General features: G+C 36.1%; 1 protein-coding gene and 1 pseudogene across 8 annotated transcripts in view; one reads left to right on the top strand and one right to left on the bottom strand.

Moving 5' to 3' along the window:
* Window positions 1–19,676, bottom strand: part of GTF2I (general transcription factor IIi) — a 144,140-nt gene that overhangs the window by 24,430 nt on the left and 100,034 nt on the right. For 5 of the 8 annotated variants that reach the window (XR_010934837.1, XM_067705947.1, XM_067705946.1 and 2 more), the window contains 6 exons: window positions 18,428–18,490; window positions 10,003–10,113; window positions 8,807–8,872; window positions 4,967–5,150; window positions 888–946; window positions 29–100 (listed from right to left, as the gene is read on the bottom strand). Coding sequence is in view for 7 of the 8 variants with exons in the window: in XM_067705947.1 (XP_067562048.1) it covers window positions 29–100; window positions 888–946; window positions 4,967–5,150; window positions 8,807–8,872; window positions 10,003–10,113; window positions 18,428–18,490 (555 nt within the window). In the remaining variant the exon portion in view is untranslated. The remainder of the gene's footprint in view (window positions 1–28; window positions 101–887; window positions 947–4,966; window positions 5,151–8,806; window positions 8,873–10,002; window positions 10,114–18,427; window positions 18,491–19,676) is intronic. The other 3 variants (XM_067705943.1, XM_067705944.1, XM_067705945.1) reach the window with 1 other exon arrangement.
* LOC137206483 (elongin-C pseudogene) lies at window positions 11,935–14,946 on the top strand (annotated as a pseudogene).

The raw sequence follows: 19,676 nt of genomic DNA, 5'->3' as shown, positions 1-19,676 counted from the left end.
TTTAGCTAGGGGGGAAAATTAAACTTACCAAATTTTTTGCAGAAAAGCTGATCTACCATCTTTCGTAACTTAGTGATTCTGGCATACCACTCTTCTTTTACTGTAAGGGTAATATACACAAATTCTTCAATTTGATGACATTAATAAATTATTAAATGTTACTAAATAGGTGGTATTGTTTTTCTGTTCTAACTAAAATTACTTCTAAGATTTTAGAATGTGTTTATTAAAACAGTGCTGACATTGAATAAAATGTGTAAGAACAAAACAATAACAAAATGAAAATTCACAATAGTGATTTTACAGAGATAAATTGAAAGTGTCACCACTGAAGCTAGGAAATAGAATTCATTTTACTCAAGATCAGCTAGCAGGTGATTTTTGTGATGATAAATTTGGGGCCACAATAATGCTGGCAATCCTTTCATTACACCAACTCTAAGTGATGCAATTTCCGTTTTATATCCCTACCCTACTCCCTCCACTCCAGAGCAAAAGCAACTAAGAGAACAGATCATGATTGGATTTCCTTCAAAATACATCTAACCAACAAGTGATGATGCCCATGGCTACGTACTCTAAGAAATAAGTCTTTTTAACTCCTGGGTATAATGATGGATGATCATTCAACTGATACTAATACAGACTAGGATACTACAGACTAGGATAATAAACTGTTCAATACATTATGCCAGAAAAATTTTGTATCTCAAACATAGAACAGACATGGTCCTTTTATAGTTTATCCAGAAATGTAATGTTTACATTTATTTATAATGGGTTATTAAAAACAAAATGGGTTTATTATTCTAGAGAATCCTGGACAATATTCCTTGTACATCATGTTCTGATTTGACATACAATTTGACACAAGTCTGGAGACCTACCTCCTGAAGCTGGTTTATCAAGCTGTAAGTCTTCACGTGTTGAATTCAAAAGTTCATGTCTGAAAGGTGAGAAAAATTACTAAATATTTACCAGATAATATTCAGCAAAAGTAATAACTACTAGTACTTATGTCATATTCAGTCATCAAAGCCAGTTTTTAAAAGACAGCCTGAACTCTTGAGCACAACTAAATCCTAATTTCTTGAGATTTCCAGAGTAATAAAACCAAATGGTAACTGCAAATGGCTTCATAATGTGCTTCACGGAGTGTGTGTATGCGTGCGCGCGTACACACAGACACATACACACACACACTCACACACACAGAGTAAACTTTGTAAATCAAAGATATTTCTTAAAAGCATAACACCAGGGCTTCCCTGGTGGCGCGGTGGTTGAGAGTCAGCCTGCCGATGCAGGGGACACGGGTTCGTGCCCCGGTCCGGGAAGATCTCACATGCCGCGGAGCGGCTGGGCCCGTGCGCCATGGCCGCTGAGCCTGCGCGTCCGGAGCCTGTGCTCCGCAACGGGAGAGGCCACAACAGTAAGAGGCCTGCGTACCGCAAAAATAAAAAAAAAAAAAGCATAATACCAAAGGAAGCAAACTGCAAAAATTTTAACTGGGAGTCTTCAATTTTACATAACATTCAAGACCACCTTACTTAAAAACATCTATAGGGGCTTCCCTGGTGGCGCAATGGTTGAGAGTCCGCCTGCCGAGGCAGGGGACACGGGTTCGTGCCCCGGTCCGGGAAAATCCCACATGCCGCGGAGCGGCTGGGCCCGTGAGCCATGGCCACTGAGCCTGCGCGTCCGGAGCCTGTGCTCCGCAACACGAGAGGCCACAGCAGTGAGAGGCCCACGTACCGCAAAAAAAAAAAAACCAACAACAACAAAAAAAACCCATCTATAATCTGGTTATAAAAACCATATATATTTCAAAATTAACATTTGCAGGACGGTATACATGCTTTTAAAAACTTCTTCGGAATACACAAACACCCCACAGAATTTTTACAATCTAACGTATGTATCCCGCCTCACTCTATTTTGTTGTAATATCCTGAAGTAACAGGGAAGGCGGGGGAGACTGAGATCACAGAGAATCATGGCCATATATTAACCATAATCTTGAAAATGTTAGAAACTAATATAGGGTTAAGTCAATGGAAGAGCTGTGAAATAAAACATTTGCTGAAGTATAGCATTACCCTTCTAAGTAAACATCCTAGTTTCTGTTTATCAAGACTAACCACATTAACCTTTGGGGAAAGGCTTACAAAGTCCCTTCCAAATGTGAGAGATGGCTTCCCATAAATAAGGACATCGAAAGGACTTGAACAGAACCTGCACAGCATGAGTACCTTGTGGTGAGCTTGCACAAACATTTAAATACACAAAGATAGAGTTTTATATGCTTTAAGATGAGCAACCATGAGCAAAATCTATAAAATTATTTGTATGTTTTCCTTAGCCATTCAAAAATTTTTTTCAAAACTTCTAACAAATTAAAATGCAAGCACTGTAAGAAAATGACAGTACAAGAGTTCTTAGAACAGGCTTATTAATATATCAATATGTAGGGAGGAAGGAGTGGTTATTTGATTCCTGACTAGGACTGGTGTCAGGGTTTTATAACAAGCCTCTCTTGTTTACCATTCAATTTCATGAGAGACTACAAAATATTCATTCATTCATTCTTTCTTTCCTTCTTTCTTCCTTCCTTCCTTCTCATTGCCTTGTTTCCTCATCTGTTAAAAAAAAGTGTGGGTGATTTATAAAGTGCTTGACTCTACTGGACACATCGGGCTGAATTGCCATTATTATTATTCTGACTTCAAAGCTTGTTCTCCACACCAGGGTGTCTCAAACTTTAATGAGCACTGGAATCAGCTGGGATCCTCATCACATGCAGGATGGGTCCAGTAGATCTAGGTAGGATCTAAGATGTGGTGTCTCTGAAAGCTCCCGGGTGATGCCAATGCTGCTAGTCTGCATGGCTGCCTACCACGTTGTCTTGTGTAAGGAGAGTTTCACTTGAATTGCTCACAGAAAAATGGAGGACAAAATCTTTCAAACTACAATTTATTTGAAAGAAAAATATCTCTTAGCAGCAAGTTTCTCTGTGGAGGACAGCTCACCTATTACCTATGGTATTTCTTGGGTCCTTTTTATCCTTAGTTAAATCCTATCATTCCTTTATTTAATACCAATACAGAGGCAAGTCTGCTTGGTTATAATCTTTGATCAAGGTGTTTGTTAATTTCCCCACTTTCTCAACAGTATCAGAGCACTGCCAGAAAAATGAACACGAATACTTCTGCAAATGACTATCATTCTGCTGTTATTGACTTTACTATTTATAGCCCAAAGATATGTGGGAAAAAATTAAATCAGTTATAAGATGCACGTGACTCAAAAAGATCCATTCATATTAGAACTTAAAATGAAAGCCACGCAATTCAGGGGGAGTGAGCCCCGCCCCCACTCACTGAAGGGTGAGTGCTACGTGGTCTACACCCATCATGGTGCTATCTTTCCCATGCCTGTGCCTGGCTGAGGAATAAGCACTTGACATAATCCTAACCAAAGAGAAGTAAGGCCATATTCCAAGGTTTCCTTCTCTCAGAGAAACACAGGTAGCTACTGTCCCTCCTAGTAGACATGTCCGGCTGTGAGTTCTGGAACTATGGCATCCAGCTCACTAGTCTAAGGAAACTATCAACACAAGGAAGGAAGAATCTGGAAAGGAGCAGAAGCAGAGCCCCAAGTATCACTGTTTTATTTATTTTCTAATTTTTTTAACTTTTTTTTTTTGGCCGCGGCATGCGGGATCTTAGTTCCTGACGGGGGATCAAGCCTGTGCCCCCTGCAGTGAAAGCGCACAGTCTTAACCACTGGACTGCCAAGTATCACTGTTTTAATCATCCTATCTCTGACCCCCTTGCTACGTGAGATAAGAATCTTACTGTAACAAGCCAATTTGAATAAGGGTTTTTGTTACTTGTGCTGGAGACATCCCAACTGCTACCCAACCTCTTTCATGCTGCAATCCCTATTTGCTTTCAAGCGTGTTTGGCTACAGAATTCAAGGTTCAAATCATTTTCAATTCGAACTTGGAAAGAATGACTTAATAGCGTTACATCCATTACTACTCAAATCAAGTATATGATATCTGCGTGATTTTCATTCTTTATGATGACATGGTCTTATTCTCTAGAACCTAATGATTTCTACCTTTATCCTTAGGACACTGAAACTTTATGAAATGTGACCAGGCATATATCTTTGTTTTCTTCTCATATCCTTTCTCATGTCTCATATACACAATCATCTTTACAATTTATAATACTAACAATCTTTTAGCCCTTGCATTGAAAATTTTAGTTTAGCAATTATATTTGATAATTTCCTAGACAACTATTCTCCAATTGTTCCTGTTTACAAATGCATCTTGCTTCATGCATCTAATTAGAAAGTTTTCATATATCAACATTTGCTGAAATGTTGTTATATGCCCTCTTAGTTTTTTTAAACTTTTATTGTAATCTTAATAGAATTTTAGTCAGTAGAAATTATGGAAATGTGTGATGTGGCTGCCATTTTTAAATGCAAGCATTTACACTTCCAATTGCTGCACATAAATTTTTGTTTAAAGCTCCTTGCTACAACCCTTACGTCAGTGCTAAAGAATTTATAGCATTCTGCTATTTTTTTCTTTTCATTCTTACTTCTATTGTTTATTTTTATTTTATAATCGACTTTATTTCCACCTATGGTTTTTAAAATTCAGGCCTAAAACAATAAGACACTGATACTTCAGTATTTTCTTTAGCACACGTAGAGAAAAATTGTAAAAGAAAATAACAGTGGTACGCCAGTCAGGCATGGACAGGTGTTCATACTCCAAAAGCCAACCCTGGCATAACTGACATAGACACATTGAAAAGTAGAAATAAAACAACATATAATAACTCAAACTTAATTTAAATATAGCCCTAGTGGTTAGTGAATATTTGTCAACAACATAAAACGATGCACTAATCAAGAACAAAGACCAAAGTCCAAGAGTCTTACTTCTTTATCACAAAACGAATCCTTTCCTTTGCAAGTAATATCCTCTCAAGGCGAGGAATTCCGTAAGTAGATGGCCTTCTAAAAGGGATTCCTTCCGGAAGTCCTTCTACATAAAGATCTTCCACGTGGGACTGGAAAAGAGGGTACGGGATCGTCACAGGACCTTTGGCTTTTATAGCTTGAGCTTTAAGGGTAAAAAGAGAAAGGGAAAATTATGAAATGACAAGGATTAAGCACAGTTTGTAGAAAAGAATAATAATCGAATACATACATATTGCTTTGTAACTTTTATTATCACTGCATCAGAAGCAAAATAGTACAGAAGAACTAAGAGGAAAATACCACCAAAGATGCCAGCACTCTACTTAGTCAAAACTGCAATGAAATAATATATTATTTTGAAATAATGTAGATATAGGCAGACTTTCTACTCAAATTTGAACCATAAATGACCCCAGAAAAATATACCAACTAATTTCAGCTAATACATACAGCATATAATGAGAAGTAATATTTTAAAAACATAAATGTTCATGTAAAAAGGATTTTTTAATAAAATAACTGAAGCAGAACATTTTTCTGAACTGTAAAAATTCTAAGATTCATTTACCGAGAGTAAAATAATACAACAACTGCAACAAGCCAAATGCACAAGGAATCTTAAGAATCGAATACAATGAACAGACTTTGATAGTTTTATTAAACAAACTACAAAGAGTCAGTTTTTCTAAACAATAGGGGACATTTAAATATCACTGGGTATTAAACAGTATAATGTTTTTAGGTGTGACAATGGAACTGAGATTAAGACAATGCATTCCTCTCACCCAACTTGGAATTTTACAATTTAGAGTTTTGAGAGGTGAAATGACATGATGTCTTGGACATCAGAGTTTTAAAATGTTCTTGTATCACAAAGAGGACAGGAAAGGACAAGAAAGAAAATATTATAAAATATTAAACACTGTTGAACTTGGGTGATGGATATTTAAATAGAGGGTCTTTGGAAGTATGAATTTCATAATAAAAAGTTTCAAAAAGCATCAATTTACGTTCATCTACAACACAAGCACATTTTTAGCTAGCATTAAAAATTGCAAACATTTTGATACTAAGTAAAGCCATGCCAAATTCTCCATGACTACATAGCAAACACCACTAATTCTTTCAAAGGTTTCTAGTTCATGTAATTAACATATAGCACAGTTATATAAACTGCTTTCCAGTGAACAGAACAGCACAGATGCTACTGACCTTGCCAGAAAGGTTCCAAAGCAAAAATGACTACGGTGGACTCCCCTCAGCCCCTGCTCCCTCAGGAATCACCTCTCAGAACAGGTCCACTTTTTTGCTGGTATTTTATGTAGAAGTTTATTTGCTAAACATTAATCTTTGTATTCAAGTTTCAAGTGTACCATATTACACATTAATTCTGAGTTAGATTTAATATCCTTCATTGATATACTACATCTGAAAATCATATTCACATTTAACAATGAAAATACCTTCCCCAAAGGCAATTACCATTAAAGATGCTTTGATATTATGAAATGTGAATATTGTTATTATAATTTCACAATGATTGGTAAACATTATTCTCTTATATGCAAAATAATCAAATAAATATATCATCATCACAACAGAAGTAAAAACATAACCTTTGCTTCTCTCTATGAGAAACACAGAAATTTATAAAACTGTGATAAGTAAATTACTTTTATTCATAATAGTACTAAATTAAGAATACAATAACAAAAATATAAACAGCAAGCATTTCTTACGTACTTACATCCCAAGTATTATAGGAAGCACTTCACAAGCACTATCTCATCTATCTCATCAAATCTTCAGAGTAGAGCTATAGTTCTCATGCCTTTCACAAATGGCTCAGAGAGGACTAAGAGAACATGGCCAGACAGTCTGTCCCCATAGCCTGTAATCTTAACCACCACGTTATATAGTGCTTCCATGTAGAAAGAATATGTTGTGAGTTTTTACTTTGAAATGGTCTAAATAAAATCACAGGCAATAGGACTTCCCTAGTGGCACTGTGGTTAAGAATCCACCTGCCAATGCAGGGGACATGGGTTCGAGGCCTGGTCCGGGAAGATCCACATGCCGCGGAGCAACTAAGCCCATGCGCCACAACTACTGAGCCTGCACTCTAGAGCCCGCGAGCCACAACTACTGAAGCCCACATGCCTAGAGCCCGCGCACTGCAATGAAGAGTACCGCTCACCACAACTAGAGGAAGCCCGCACGCAGCAACGAAGACCCAACGCAGCCAAAAATAAAATATAAATAAATTTATACAAACAAAAAAAAATAAAACAAAATCACAGGCAGTAGACTCTGACTACTGAAACATGGGAAAAATACTGAGAACCTTAAGAAAATAACTGAAAATATTAAAGAAGGGTTCCCTGGTGGCGCAGTGGTTGAGAGTCCGCCTGCTGATGCAGGGGACACGGGTTCGTGCCCCGGTCCGGGAAGATCCCACGTGCCATGGAGCAGCTAGGCCCGTGACCCATGGCCACTGAGCGTGCGCGTCCGGAGCCTGTGCTCCGCAGCGGGAGAGGCCACAACAGTGAAAGGCCCAAGTACCGCAAAAAAAAAAGAAAGAAATAAAAAAATAAAGAAAAAGTTACTGAATTCCTCATGAAGTCTACTCTAACTCTAGATCTTCACTGAGGACTGTTATAATCCGTGATAGGGAACTGTTCAAATTACTTAAAGTAAATAAGCCCAATGTGGTTTATCATTTAAAAACTTCAGTTAGAGGGGCTTCCCTGGTGGTGCAGTGGTTGGGAGTCCGCCTGCCAATGCAGGGGACACGGGTTAGAACCCTGGTCCGGGAGGATCCCACATGCCACAGAGCAGCTGGGACCGTGCGTCACAACTACTGAGCCTGCGCTCTAGAGCCGTGAGCCACAGCTACTGAGCCCACGCACCACAACTGCTGAAGCCCGCTCACCTAGAGCCCGTGCTCCGCAACAGGGGAGGCTGCCGCGGTGAGGGGCCAGCGCACCGCGGCGAGGAGTGGCCCCCCGCTTGCCGCAGCTAGGGAGAGCCTGCGCGCAGTGGTGAAGACCCAATGCAGCCAAAAGTAAAAATGGATAAAACAGATTTATAAAAAATAAAATTAAATTAAAAATTCACTTAGAGAAGCTCAGTAATGCAGGACAGTACTACAGACTTTCAAGAGACAATTCAGTGTACTATACAATTTCACAGCTTCGCCAGTCATTTGCAAAGAATTCTCCACATTTAAAAAACCCAACAAAACAGATATTTTTAAACAATTTTTGCTATTTCTAGGTGAGCATTTGATACCAGGTGATAATAAATTTTGTTTCTCTGATTACTATATAAAGGTAGCTATAGGACGGAATACTAAAATAAAAGGAAAAGAGAATTTGAGATCTAACAAACTCAGGTATCTATCGAGAGTAGGGAAAATAAGGGCATCTAGATGAATACAAGATTTAACACATCAGGTTTAATGAAGACTATTGCTTAAGAAAACACTCTTCAGTTAAATCTCCAAGATTCAAGATTTTGCAACAAATATATAAATAAACTCCCAAACACGCATGCTGGAAGTTTAACGGAAATATTAATTGATAATTAAAGAAAGGAAACTTCTAAAGCTTTGTTGTGATCTGGAAAGAAAATTTCTAATATCTGGACAGACACTATCCATTACCTTTCCAGCGACAGATAAGGAAGGAACGCACAAACACTGGTAGAATGGGACTTGCTCACATTAGATGAACAGTAATTCCATTGTTAAAAAGCTTACCGACAAAACCTTACAGGAATTTTTGAGTTTAGACTTACCATACTTTCTTTCAAACAACTCTTCAACTTGTTTACGCAGGTCAGTAATTCGAGCATTCCATTTCTCTGAAAATTGAGAGAAAGTTAAAACTCAATGATAAATCCCTGTTTGGAGGCACTAATAACGTTCTTAAGATGACCCAACATCTAACGACTTATTTTCTACATAACATATCCTGATTTTTAATAATCCACCTGTCTATATAATTTTACTGTTTTCCTAAGGACTTTATCTTTTTTTGCGGTTCTTATAATTGGTTCAATGAGAGATTATAGGGTTGTTTAAAAATTATTTTCAGAACACTTCACACTGAGTACCTCTTTTTAAACTTATAAATTCCGAAAAGCAGGAGGGCAGAAAAGACCCGTCAATTAAACACCTCAAAGTGAGGCGAAAAAGAGAAAGGTCCCCAAGACTGTGCAGGAAACCTTCTAAAACATGTCTAAGTTGCACGGAAATAAGACTTTATATACAGTTGCAACTTATAATAGCATGCTAAAGAATATATATAAACTTACTATATATGTAACTTCAATTTATATTTAGTAATTATGACTAAGACAACTTAAAATATTAAAGTACTATTTAAAAAACGTATAAAGCTAAATGTTCTATTTATTCAAAATATGGATCACAAACACATCTTGCCACTAACATTTTACTTAGTCCCTTCAAAAGGATACCACTGTGGTTTGATTAGATTAGAGGCCAGCAGTTACACAAAGCAAGAAAAATTAATATAAAAATTGTATCTGAAATAAAGAAGTGATCCAAATCTCAGACAAATAACTGAATTACTAAGTCATTAACACTGATTTTTAAGTCTACCCTTTTTTTTTTTTTTTTTTTTGGCCACATTACGGCTTGTGGGATCTTACTTCCCTGACCAGGGACGGAAGCTGGGCCCCAGCAGTGAAAGCATCGAGTCCTAATGACTGGACTGCCAGGAAATTCTCTTAAGTCTACCAATTCTAGTCAACAATAGAAGATACAATGTCTTATGCTTTGGTATACACAAACGTGTAAGCAGTGTCTTTAAGGTTACTTCAAACTGTCCATGTCTTTCCTCAGCTTAGATTATAAGGTAGTAATATATTTAAGGCATCCTCCCCAAAGAATGCTGTAACTCTTCAGTAACAGAAAAAGTTCGGAAGGAAAAAAAAGAAAAGAGGACCACATTTCACTGACAACTTACCAAAGTTGAACTCCCTCACTTTCCGTTTGCCGGCATTGGCAGGTTCTGTGACTGGCGGCTGGGGAGGTTCATTGCTCTTTGGTCTCTTGGTAGGTGGAGAATAATCATCATCTTGAAAAAAAAAACTATCATCACTGGAGGAACAGTCTAAATGAGTGAGTCTAAAAGCCACTGCCTGTAAAATTCTCAGCATTCAAAAGACGTGGGGGGATTTAAATGCGACTGGGACAGCAACCGCTATTTCTGTGTTGACATTTTCAGCGTATTTTTTCCCAGTTACATCTCCAGCTTTCCTACTCTTTTCGGAGGTGCTCAAGTGAATAACCCTCGTTTTCCTATGTCTTGCTCCTTTTTTTTCAGTTTGCTTAATTTGAATTAAGTCATACAAATTTCCCCTTCTCCTAACTCCTCTCAGACAGCTGTCTAGAATTATAGTGTATTTTAAGTCTTCCAAGAAAAAGGTTTTAATGGAGACAGCTACCAACAACTATACAAATATATAAGAAAATGGGGAGAAAATATATCTTGAATGGAAAAATATTTAAGCTTATACAAAATTCAAGCATACATAAAGGAGGTTGGATAACTGTATGTTAAAAACTTTTAACCAACAAAACTAAAAGCAGTAAGATTATATTATTTGTGAAACAGGTATTGTTGATTCATCCAATACAATACCCATGTATGGAGAAAATGAGCGATCATATATTTAATCACAGAATATAGACTACCCAAGAGTTTGTAGTAAGAGTTCTTTGCGGCTGTGCCTGCAATTCAACTCTGCCGTGATACTTCAATACATCTGGTGCTAGAATAAAGGACACTGGATCAAGTAAGAAAAGCTATCGACTGTCATCTTCTTCTGGTCCCTGAAAATATCAGTTGGCACATTACTGAGATTTCTGCTCAAACACCATCTATAAATTATTGAAAATACCATTTTCAGATATCTATACTTTAAAAAAATGTGGGATGAAGAAGAAAATAATCACCGGGTTAAAGGCAACAGCAGTAACAAAAAGATACCATAAGATACACTAAGTTCCACTTTTCAGTATAATTTTCATTCTCATTTTATAGCTAAACAAACAAGACCAGAGAATGCTATATGACTTAATCATGTCATATGATAGACAGTGAAGCTGAGATGAAATTATGGGTATCATTCTTTCAGCTAAACAGGTTAACTCTCAAAAAACAATAAGAAATTCAAATTTAGCCTAATATACAATGATGCCTTGGACAGCAATGGATAACTTTTATATACTTTGTATGTTAATCAAGGGAAAATCTGACTAAAGCCTAAAATACTTAAATCTCATTCCTACATAGCATCAGAGAACACAGACATGGCTGCCCTTGTTCACTGACTTTGGGTTCTTCCTTTACAGACAAAGCCTGTGGATACCAAAATCCACGGATGCTCAAGTCACTTATATAAATTGGCATATGATTCACATACAACCTACGCACATCCTCCCTTACACTTTAAATCATCTCTAGATTACTTCTAATACCTAAGACAATGTAAGTGCTATGTAAATAGTTGTCTGGCACATGGCAAATTCAAGTTTTGCTTTTTAGAATTTTCTAAAAAACTCTTTCTGAATACCTTCCATCTGCAGTTGTTTAAAGCTTGCAGATACGGTGGGCCAACTGTAATGTCAACAGATATTCTGATTACCTAAAATCATTTACTGACTGACTATTCAAACCAATAAGAGAAAAAGGTATCAATGTCACTGATACCAGATAAAGTCATATTAGGACCCATTTATGTGCTGGGAAAGGGAATACTATTTCAGGAACAAGTTATCATATAAACAACTTACAACACTACAAAAACTTTCACGCGTTGAATTCCACTGTAGAAACCCATGTTCAAATCCAGAAAAAACAAAAAAAAAATTTGTAGTAAAAAACAATTTAAAAATGACAAACTACCAGTAAAATAAAACTTGACTATGTAACATGGGCTCATAATGAGTAAACTACTACAAGGATTAAAAATGGTCAAAAGATTCTTAAATAGGTTATTAAATAATTAGATTCACACCTAAGTAGATACATTTTGGAAAACGTATTAGGTATTTCTCTAACGTCTGGCTTTCAATTCTGAACACAGCTGACAAAACCCCCCCTTTCCAATTTCTAAATAGATTTTTAGACGCCTGAGAGTATTTTCAGGCTAATTTGCAAAGGGTAAAATGAAATATACTCATTTCACCTATGAATATTGTCAAAGCATTTTAAATGCTTAGTATTAATATTTCTTTACAAACATTAAGCAATGACATTTAAAACAAAAGTATTTTCCTTACAGGTTAATGCAGCCTAAATATCTCTATAGATTATCATTTAAAATTATTGCTAATTGAATTATATAACATGAAAACCAAAAGAGTATAAAATAAAATATAGCTTTAGGATGGTAATGAAAAGTCAGTGCTCTATTATATCCATCCCAATTGTAATCTGAACGGTTTGAAATTGAGGCCAAGGGGAAAGGGCAAGAGAGCTTTTCTTTAGTGTCCAAGACCTCATTTGTTCAATCAGATTAGCATTTTAAAACAAAAGGATTTAATAGTCTAAATATATTTTATAAAAGTAACCTCATCGACCATAAATAGAAAAAAGACAAATCTAGGAGAGTGTTTTTTAACAAGATAACAAATGATTTAACAAAGACTGTAAACTATTAAAAAGTGATTATCACATTTTTCTCCAGTGACAAATAATGAAGTCAATCTATTAAATGTAAACAGAGATGAAATTAATCATGTGTGATGATAAAATACCACAACATACATTTTATTAAAAGACTAACCCATTTCATATATTTATTACCTGATTTTAGAGTGTTTTAATTCATACGAAACATAGAATTAGATCAAGAAGAGCTATGAACTCAACCACACCTTCTATTTTTTTTTCGACTCTTGCAGCAAAAAACTCTGATTTTGAAAAAGTATGAAAAACTGTTACTCTTGACCTCAAAATCTCTTTCACAAAGGATCCAAATTATTTCTCTGCAGCAGAAACCAGTCTGCCTCTAACAATCAGTCCAGCAGGCAGCACTGTTTTCTAACTATCATGGTGCTTCAACATTATAAACAACCACTTTTGTGTAAAAAGACACATATCTCTGGACACTTCCAATTTAAGCCCAAACTAAAAATATTTACATCATCAAAACTAAAAGCTTATAAAATGAATTTCAAGATATTTTAACATGCAAAAGCTGCGATTCAGTGAGGAATATGTGACAGCTATGCCTCAGTCTTAAAACCAAGCCTCTCGGGCTTCCCTGGTGGTGCAGTGGTTGAGAGTCCGCCTGCCGATGCAGGGGACACGGGTTCGTGACCCGGTCCGGGAAGATCCCACATGCTGTGGAACGGCTGGGCCCGTGAGCCATGGCCGCTGAGCCTGCGTGTCGGGAGCCTGTGCTCCGCAACGGGAGAGGCCACAACAGTGAGAGGCCCGCGTACCGCAAAAAACCCCAAAAACAAACAAGCCTCCCACCCCTTGAAAAAGGGCAGTAACAGACCCTAACCCAAAATTACTATCTAAAAAAATCCTGTTTTCCTTTTTGCAACATACTTACAAATATGCCTATAGATAACACAGACCTCAGAGCTAAAATGTGTTACTAAACTCATCCAATTCTTGATGAATGCATTAATAGCATATAAAATTTTTTTCTGATACTCTTTTCAACATAATCAAATTGGTAATGTTTTATCAAATAATCTGACACCTATTCAAAGTAAAAGAAACAAATCAAAATAAACCAGGTACTCTTTCTCTTAATTAATTACCCCTATACATTTCAAATTAATAGATGGCATTTCCCACCCATGGACCCAGGTCCTAAATCCTCCAAAAGTCTAATTTTTACATAATAATTGGATGCTTACTAAGTGATTGTCAGCAACTATAAAGTTGAAAATACAAAGTATTCAAAAGATAACCTACCCAATTACATTGATTCTATGAACTCTCATGTGACATTTATAAGATAAGCATAATAAGTAAACAGTGACAAATAGCAAAGACGATTGCTCTATCTTCAGAAATGCCCAGAACTCAGTCACTCCTTACCCCTACTGTCACCATCCAGTTCTACAGCACCTCCCTCTCTGCCCTGGATAACTACAATAGCTTTGCTTCCACTATGGTCTGCTCTCAGTCTTTACAGCAGTCCTGTTTCTTCAAAAAGGAGGACAGAACTTATCACTTCTCTGTTCAAAACTCTCCAATGGACTTGCCCATCTCGTTCACACCTTAGCACCTAGTACAGCCCCCAGCACATACAAGGTGCCTGGCGTTTGTGGACTGATTAAATGAACATTTGAATAGTGTAGTCCTTAATTTTGTGCAGCAGCCAAGTTTTTATGAATGTCCTAAGCATAAATTTCATTAAAAAGGATACCATCAGAGGATGAAATCCAACTATTCAAACTCTACAACAGTGTTATCCAAAGTGGCCCTGCCATAGGGCTGTGGTGGCGTGCGGGGACCCGGTGCGGTGACAGTGGTTGCTGCGGAGCTGATGAGAAACTACTAAAGTTCCTGTGGACGCAAAGCAGAATTTCATAAGAACATAGTGGATGGAGAAGAGAAAACCTACGGTGGCTGTGAGGGCCCTGATGCCACGCATGTAAAATTGATATCTTCGGGAGGTCACGAATTTACTGTAAAAAGAGAACATGCGCTAACATCAGGAACAATAAAAGCCATGTTGAGTGGCCCAGGTCAGTTTGCTGAGAACGAAACTAACGAAGTCAATTTTAGAAAGATCCCTTCACGTGTGCTATCAAAAGTATACATGTATTTTACCTACAAGGTTTGCTACACTGACAGCTCTATGGAGATTCCTGAATTCCAACTGCACCTGAAATTGCACTGGAACTGCTGATGGCTGCAAACTTCCTAGATTGTTAAATAAATTATTTTAAAAAACCCCAAAAAAGTACAGTCCATATACAGATGGTATTGTGAAATGCATTCCGGTGTGTAAATATTTGTGTATATTTTTCAATTTATTTAAGAAAGAAAATTTTAAATTTCAAAAAGAGTCTTACTTATTAAGAAGACACAAAATTAACCTTTTTAATCTATTTAAAATCAACTTGAAGGGACTTCCGTGGTGGTCCAGTGGTAAAGAATCCGCCTTCCAATGCAGGGGACTCGGGCTCAATCCTTGGTCGGAGAACTAAGATCCCACATGCCGCGGGGCAACTTAAGCCCGCGTGCCACAACTACGGAGCCCGTGTGCCTCAACTAGAGAGGCAGCATGCCGCAAACTACGGAGCCCACGTGCCACAACTAGAGAGAGAACACCCGCACACCACAACTAGAGATAAGCCCGCGCACGCCACAACTAAGACCCGACACAGCCAAATAAATAAATATAAATAAATTACATTTAAAAATCAATTTGAAGACAAATTAAGTTAAGGAACAATCAGGCGGTTAGGCCACAGCAGGATAAACATGTGTGAATGACTCAAGTTCGGGGGAAAATGCACTGAAAGTGAACTGCACTGTAAGGAGACCTCTTCTCAAGCAAAACACTTCCCGTTATTAGCACACCCATGACAGCCAGACCTCAAACAACTCTTAGGTAAGACTGTCTCTACACTTATCAAAGACATGCATGTGTCAGAGACCTGACAACAGTCTGATTTTACCCAGAAATGTAGTCATGATGTTTATGAAATTAAGGCACACACAGCCATATTACTCCAAGGGGTATTTCCCAAACCTAAGTCACAAAAGTTATACATGTGCACCACTGTCTTCAATAACAAATTGATCATCACAAATGGAAGAGCACATCTCAGCTCAATAGACTATTTCCTGCAGTTTAACGTGTCTGCGTCGATCTCAATTAAACCCTTCATAACGTCACATAATTGCAAATAAAGATATCAAGGTTAAAGTACTGTGGAAAATCTTACAAACTTACTTGATGACAAAGTTTCTTTTTTCTTTTCTATGAACTTTTTGGGAAATGCAGAAAGATACAATATGAGAAAACAAAAGTCACCCCCAGGCAAGCAGGATTATCTTATTTCCTTTCAAGCACAAGTATTTTCCTAAACAAAACTAACATAGTTCTCTAGATACACTTTTCCTTTTGAAGGTGACTTGTTCTTGAAAGGCAGGTTTTTTTTTTTTTTCCACTAAGCATATTACACTAGGGGTCTTTTTTCAGATCGCATATTTTTTTTAAAAAGCTACCATTTCAATGCCAATATATTTTTTCTAATATGAGAATGTATCAAAATTTAATTTTCTAACTATGGATATTTTCCTAGTTTCTAGGATTTTATAATCATCTTTCCAGAAAAAAATACAATATACTTATCAAAAAGATGTGCATGTGAGTTCTCATTTGACCTGCCTTGTTAGTATCACAGATTACATTTTACCTTCCTTTAATGTATGGATAACAATTAATTAGCAATTTAATTAGTTGGTATATAATAGTTTGTTCATAAACACATATCCCACAGAAAATGCTACCCTGAAAAGTAATTACGTTACACAGACCTGGTACTTCACTGGTCTTCTGAACATAAGGCAGCAGCCTAAATAGCAAAATTCTACTTGTTGACAAATTTGGATGATGTATCAAACTTCTGGTACTATGTCTCAGTTTAAAAGAAATGGATCTATCACTCCCTCCAAAGAGTTAAAACTGAAAAGATTGACACACATTTCAAGTTTATAAGCCATTTATTTCATAATTATCTTGACATCCCTTTAAAGGTCTTATACTATTAAAAACAAGTGTTTATTTTCTAAACAGTTCTAACATAGCCTTTATCTGTTTTAAGATTTGTTTTCAGATAAATCCATGTGGTTATCAGTCCTATTTAAAAGCTTTATGCTAATAATTTTAATCATCAATTTTTCTTATCTCTATAGGAAGGAAAAGGTTCTTAGTGTTCATAATATAATATTTATAGATTTTCTTCTCATAGTTGAGTTACAAATTAAAATGCAATTGAATTCAATTATTGTGGACTTCCCTAGCAGTCCAGCGGTTAAGACTGCAACAGGCTGGGATTCGATCCCTGGTTGGGGAACTAAGATCCCACATGCCGCCCGGTGTGGACAAATTAGTTAATTACTTACTTACTTGACTAGAAACAATTCAAAACTGCTTTTAGGTTAGTAAAATTATGTTAGTGATAAAATATGTATATTAAATTGAGATGTTAACACACAAAGTATGAGAAAATTTCTGATATTAGGTAAAAGCCACCAATCAACTTATAATTTAGAAGCAATGAAGACAAACACTTTGAATAGCTTGAAGTAGCCAAACACCATAAATAACCAAGTGGACACCAGTAGGAGACAGGTTATTTTAAAAAAAAAAAAAAAAAAGGAAAGACAAAGATAGCAAACCAAGAAAGGTTATGTAGCAGTTAAAAAAAATAATAATGATGAAGTACCAAGATGTAAAGTTATGGGGAAAAAAACTACGGAAAATGTGATATGTGTGTATTTTATTTGTTCATTATAATGCTGTATGCTGAAAACACCCATATATTTTCGCAAAACGAAATATGCATGGGTGTATATATACATCAAATTCTTTTTAGATGTATAAACAATAAAGTGACATCTACCACTGAGTCGAGGGTCACTGGAGTAGGGCGGGGGTTAACAGAGCTGTATTTTTACCTTAGAGAAACCTACTTTGAGGAAAAAGAACTTATAGAGGAATAGTGTGAGATAACTTCAAAGGAAAAACAAATCAATACACATTTAATAATTATTAAATATAAAGCATGATACTGTTAATAATTAGCTGAATCTTTAAATAATTCAGGACAAACTGGCTCATCTGCATTCATGCATTATCTTTGAAGAAAAAACTACATTTGAAGCAACTTTAACTATATAGAGAGATTAGTTTCGAATATTTTTGTAGCTGCTGCTTCCAAAGTTTTGAAGGACGGATTATATGCCAGCCTCTAACTGCATTTTATGGGGGAAAACTATCAACACCTTCTCCTCCACTTCACTAAGGTAGACACAGGGGTTCCAGTACTAATTAAGTCTCTTGTATCACACCCAATAAACAGGTTATAAATCTGTTTTTGTGTGCATCCAGTCTGGTCATATTTTTCGCTTTTTAAAAATTCTCTATTCCCAATGATAGAAAGTATATAGGTTGGCCCACTGCTCATTTTCACGGCTTACTTTTGTTGTCTAAAACTCCCAAAGCACTGGGTGTGCTGGTGGGACATGGGCTGCTTTGGTCACACATACACATATATGCTTCAGTTTTTTTTCACAAGTTTCCTTTAAAAATGAATGAAATGCATACTTAGCAATGTGAATGTGACAAATATTTTTATGACCAGAAGTAAACTTTTGGAATCAATGCTTTTAGATAACTAACCTTCAATAGTCACCTCAACTTCGGGGTCCTCACTTGTTTCTGAAGGGACATGTTGAGTAGAATCTTGAAAAAAATAAAATTCTAAAATGACATTCATTATAAAGCACTTTCTATTATGTTCCAACATTTTACTGATTTGATATTCCAAAAGCAGCCTACTATAAAATTTTACTGGCATTTTAATTCATCTCATATTTGTTAAGTTAAAATATCTGACCCTTTTCATTGTAAGTAGGGATAAAAGAAAATAAAAAGTAGAGAAACTCTGGAAAACTATTAGATAATACCAAATTACCTGCATTAATGGACTCAAAAAACTTTTATTTTTAGAGGAATAAAATTATAATGAAGTCACAATTATTTTCCTGCTGTAACTAGAAGACAGTAGGATAAAAACAAAGGTTTTATTATTCTTTTTAAACTATTTCTCCTCTCCTTTCAGAAATCCTAGGAGTGGCTTATAATGTTAAATAAAACCACAATCAAATTTTTTGCAATGGGGACCTTCATATCAAAACAGTGACTATAACAAATGCACACAGGACTGTATCACCTAACTTTATATGCAACATACTTTACAAAATTGAATATTTGTGTTACTACACAAAACAAATGTACATCAGAATGTTAGTGCTGGAAGCTCAGCTAGAGAGTATCTTCATCAACTCTCTTTTCATTTTGCAAAGGTTGAGAGATTAATTGATTTGCCAAAGATTATGTTTACTTGTTAGTAAAGGAATAAAGAACAGAACCGAACTTCAATTCGACTCTATTAACACTGCAATATGACAATAAAAATTTCCTCAAAAATAAAGTAGTTCAAAGCCTAATATCTAATTCACATTGCCCAATGAACCCCAGTACAATTTGTCTTGTATACAGGTATCTCCTTGCTGTAAATACTGCCTATCCAAAACAGAGGATTTTGTTACAGAGGAAATATCTAATTACCTATACACAGTAAAAGAAAACAAAAAAATTTCATCCACACCATCATCTATTAAAAAAACTCAACAAGAAATTTAAAATATTATTTAAAATGAGCATTTTAATACTTCTGCAAGAAATGTATTCCAATTAGAATACTCTAATTCTACAACTGAATTCGGAAAGATCAGTCAACTTTCCAGGGACCTTCAGAACTCCCTCCACTCGAAGAAAGTAAACGATCAAATTACTGATTTTAAAAAAATAAAACAAAAAAGCAAATATAAGGAATAAAAAGGTACAGAATAGAGTTCCTTTTTAT

The sequence above is a fragment of the Pseudorca crassidens genome, chromosome 15, assembly GCF_039906515.1.
Source record: "Pseudorca crassidens isolate mPseCra1 chromosome 15, mPseCra1.hap1, whole genome shotgun sequence".
In the NCBI taxonomy this organism is placed as follows: domain Eukaryota; kingdom Metazoa; phylum Chordata; class Mammalia; order Artiodactyla; family Delphinidae; genus Pseudorca; species Pseudorca crassidens.
The sequence above is the reverse complement of the archived record's forward strand: the minus strand, read 5'-3'. Positions and strand labels throughout refer to the sequence as shown.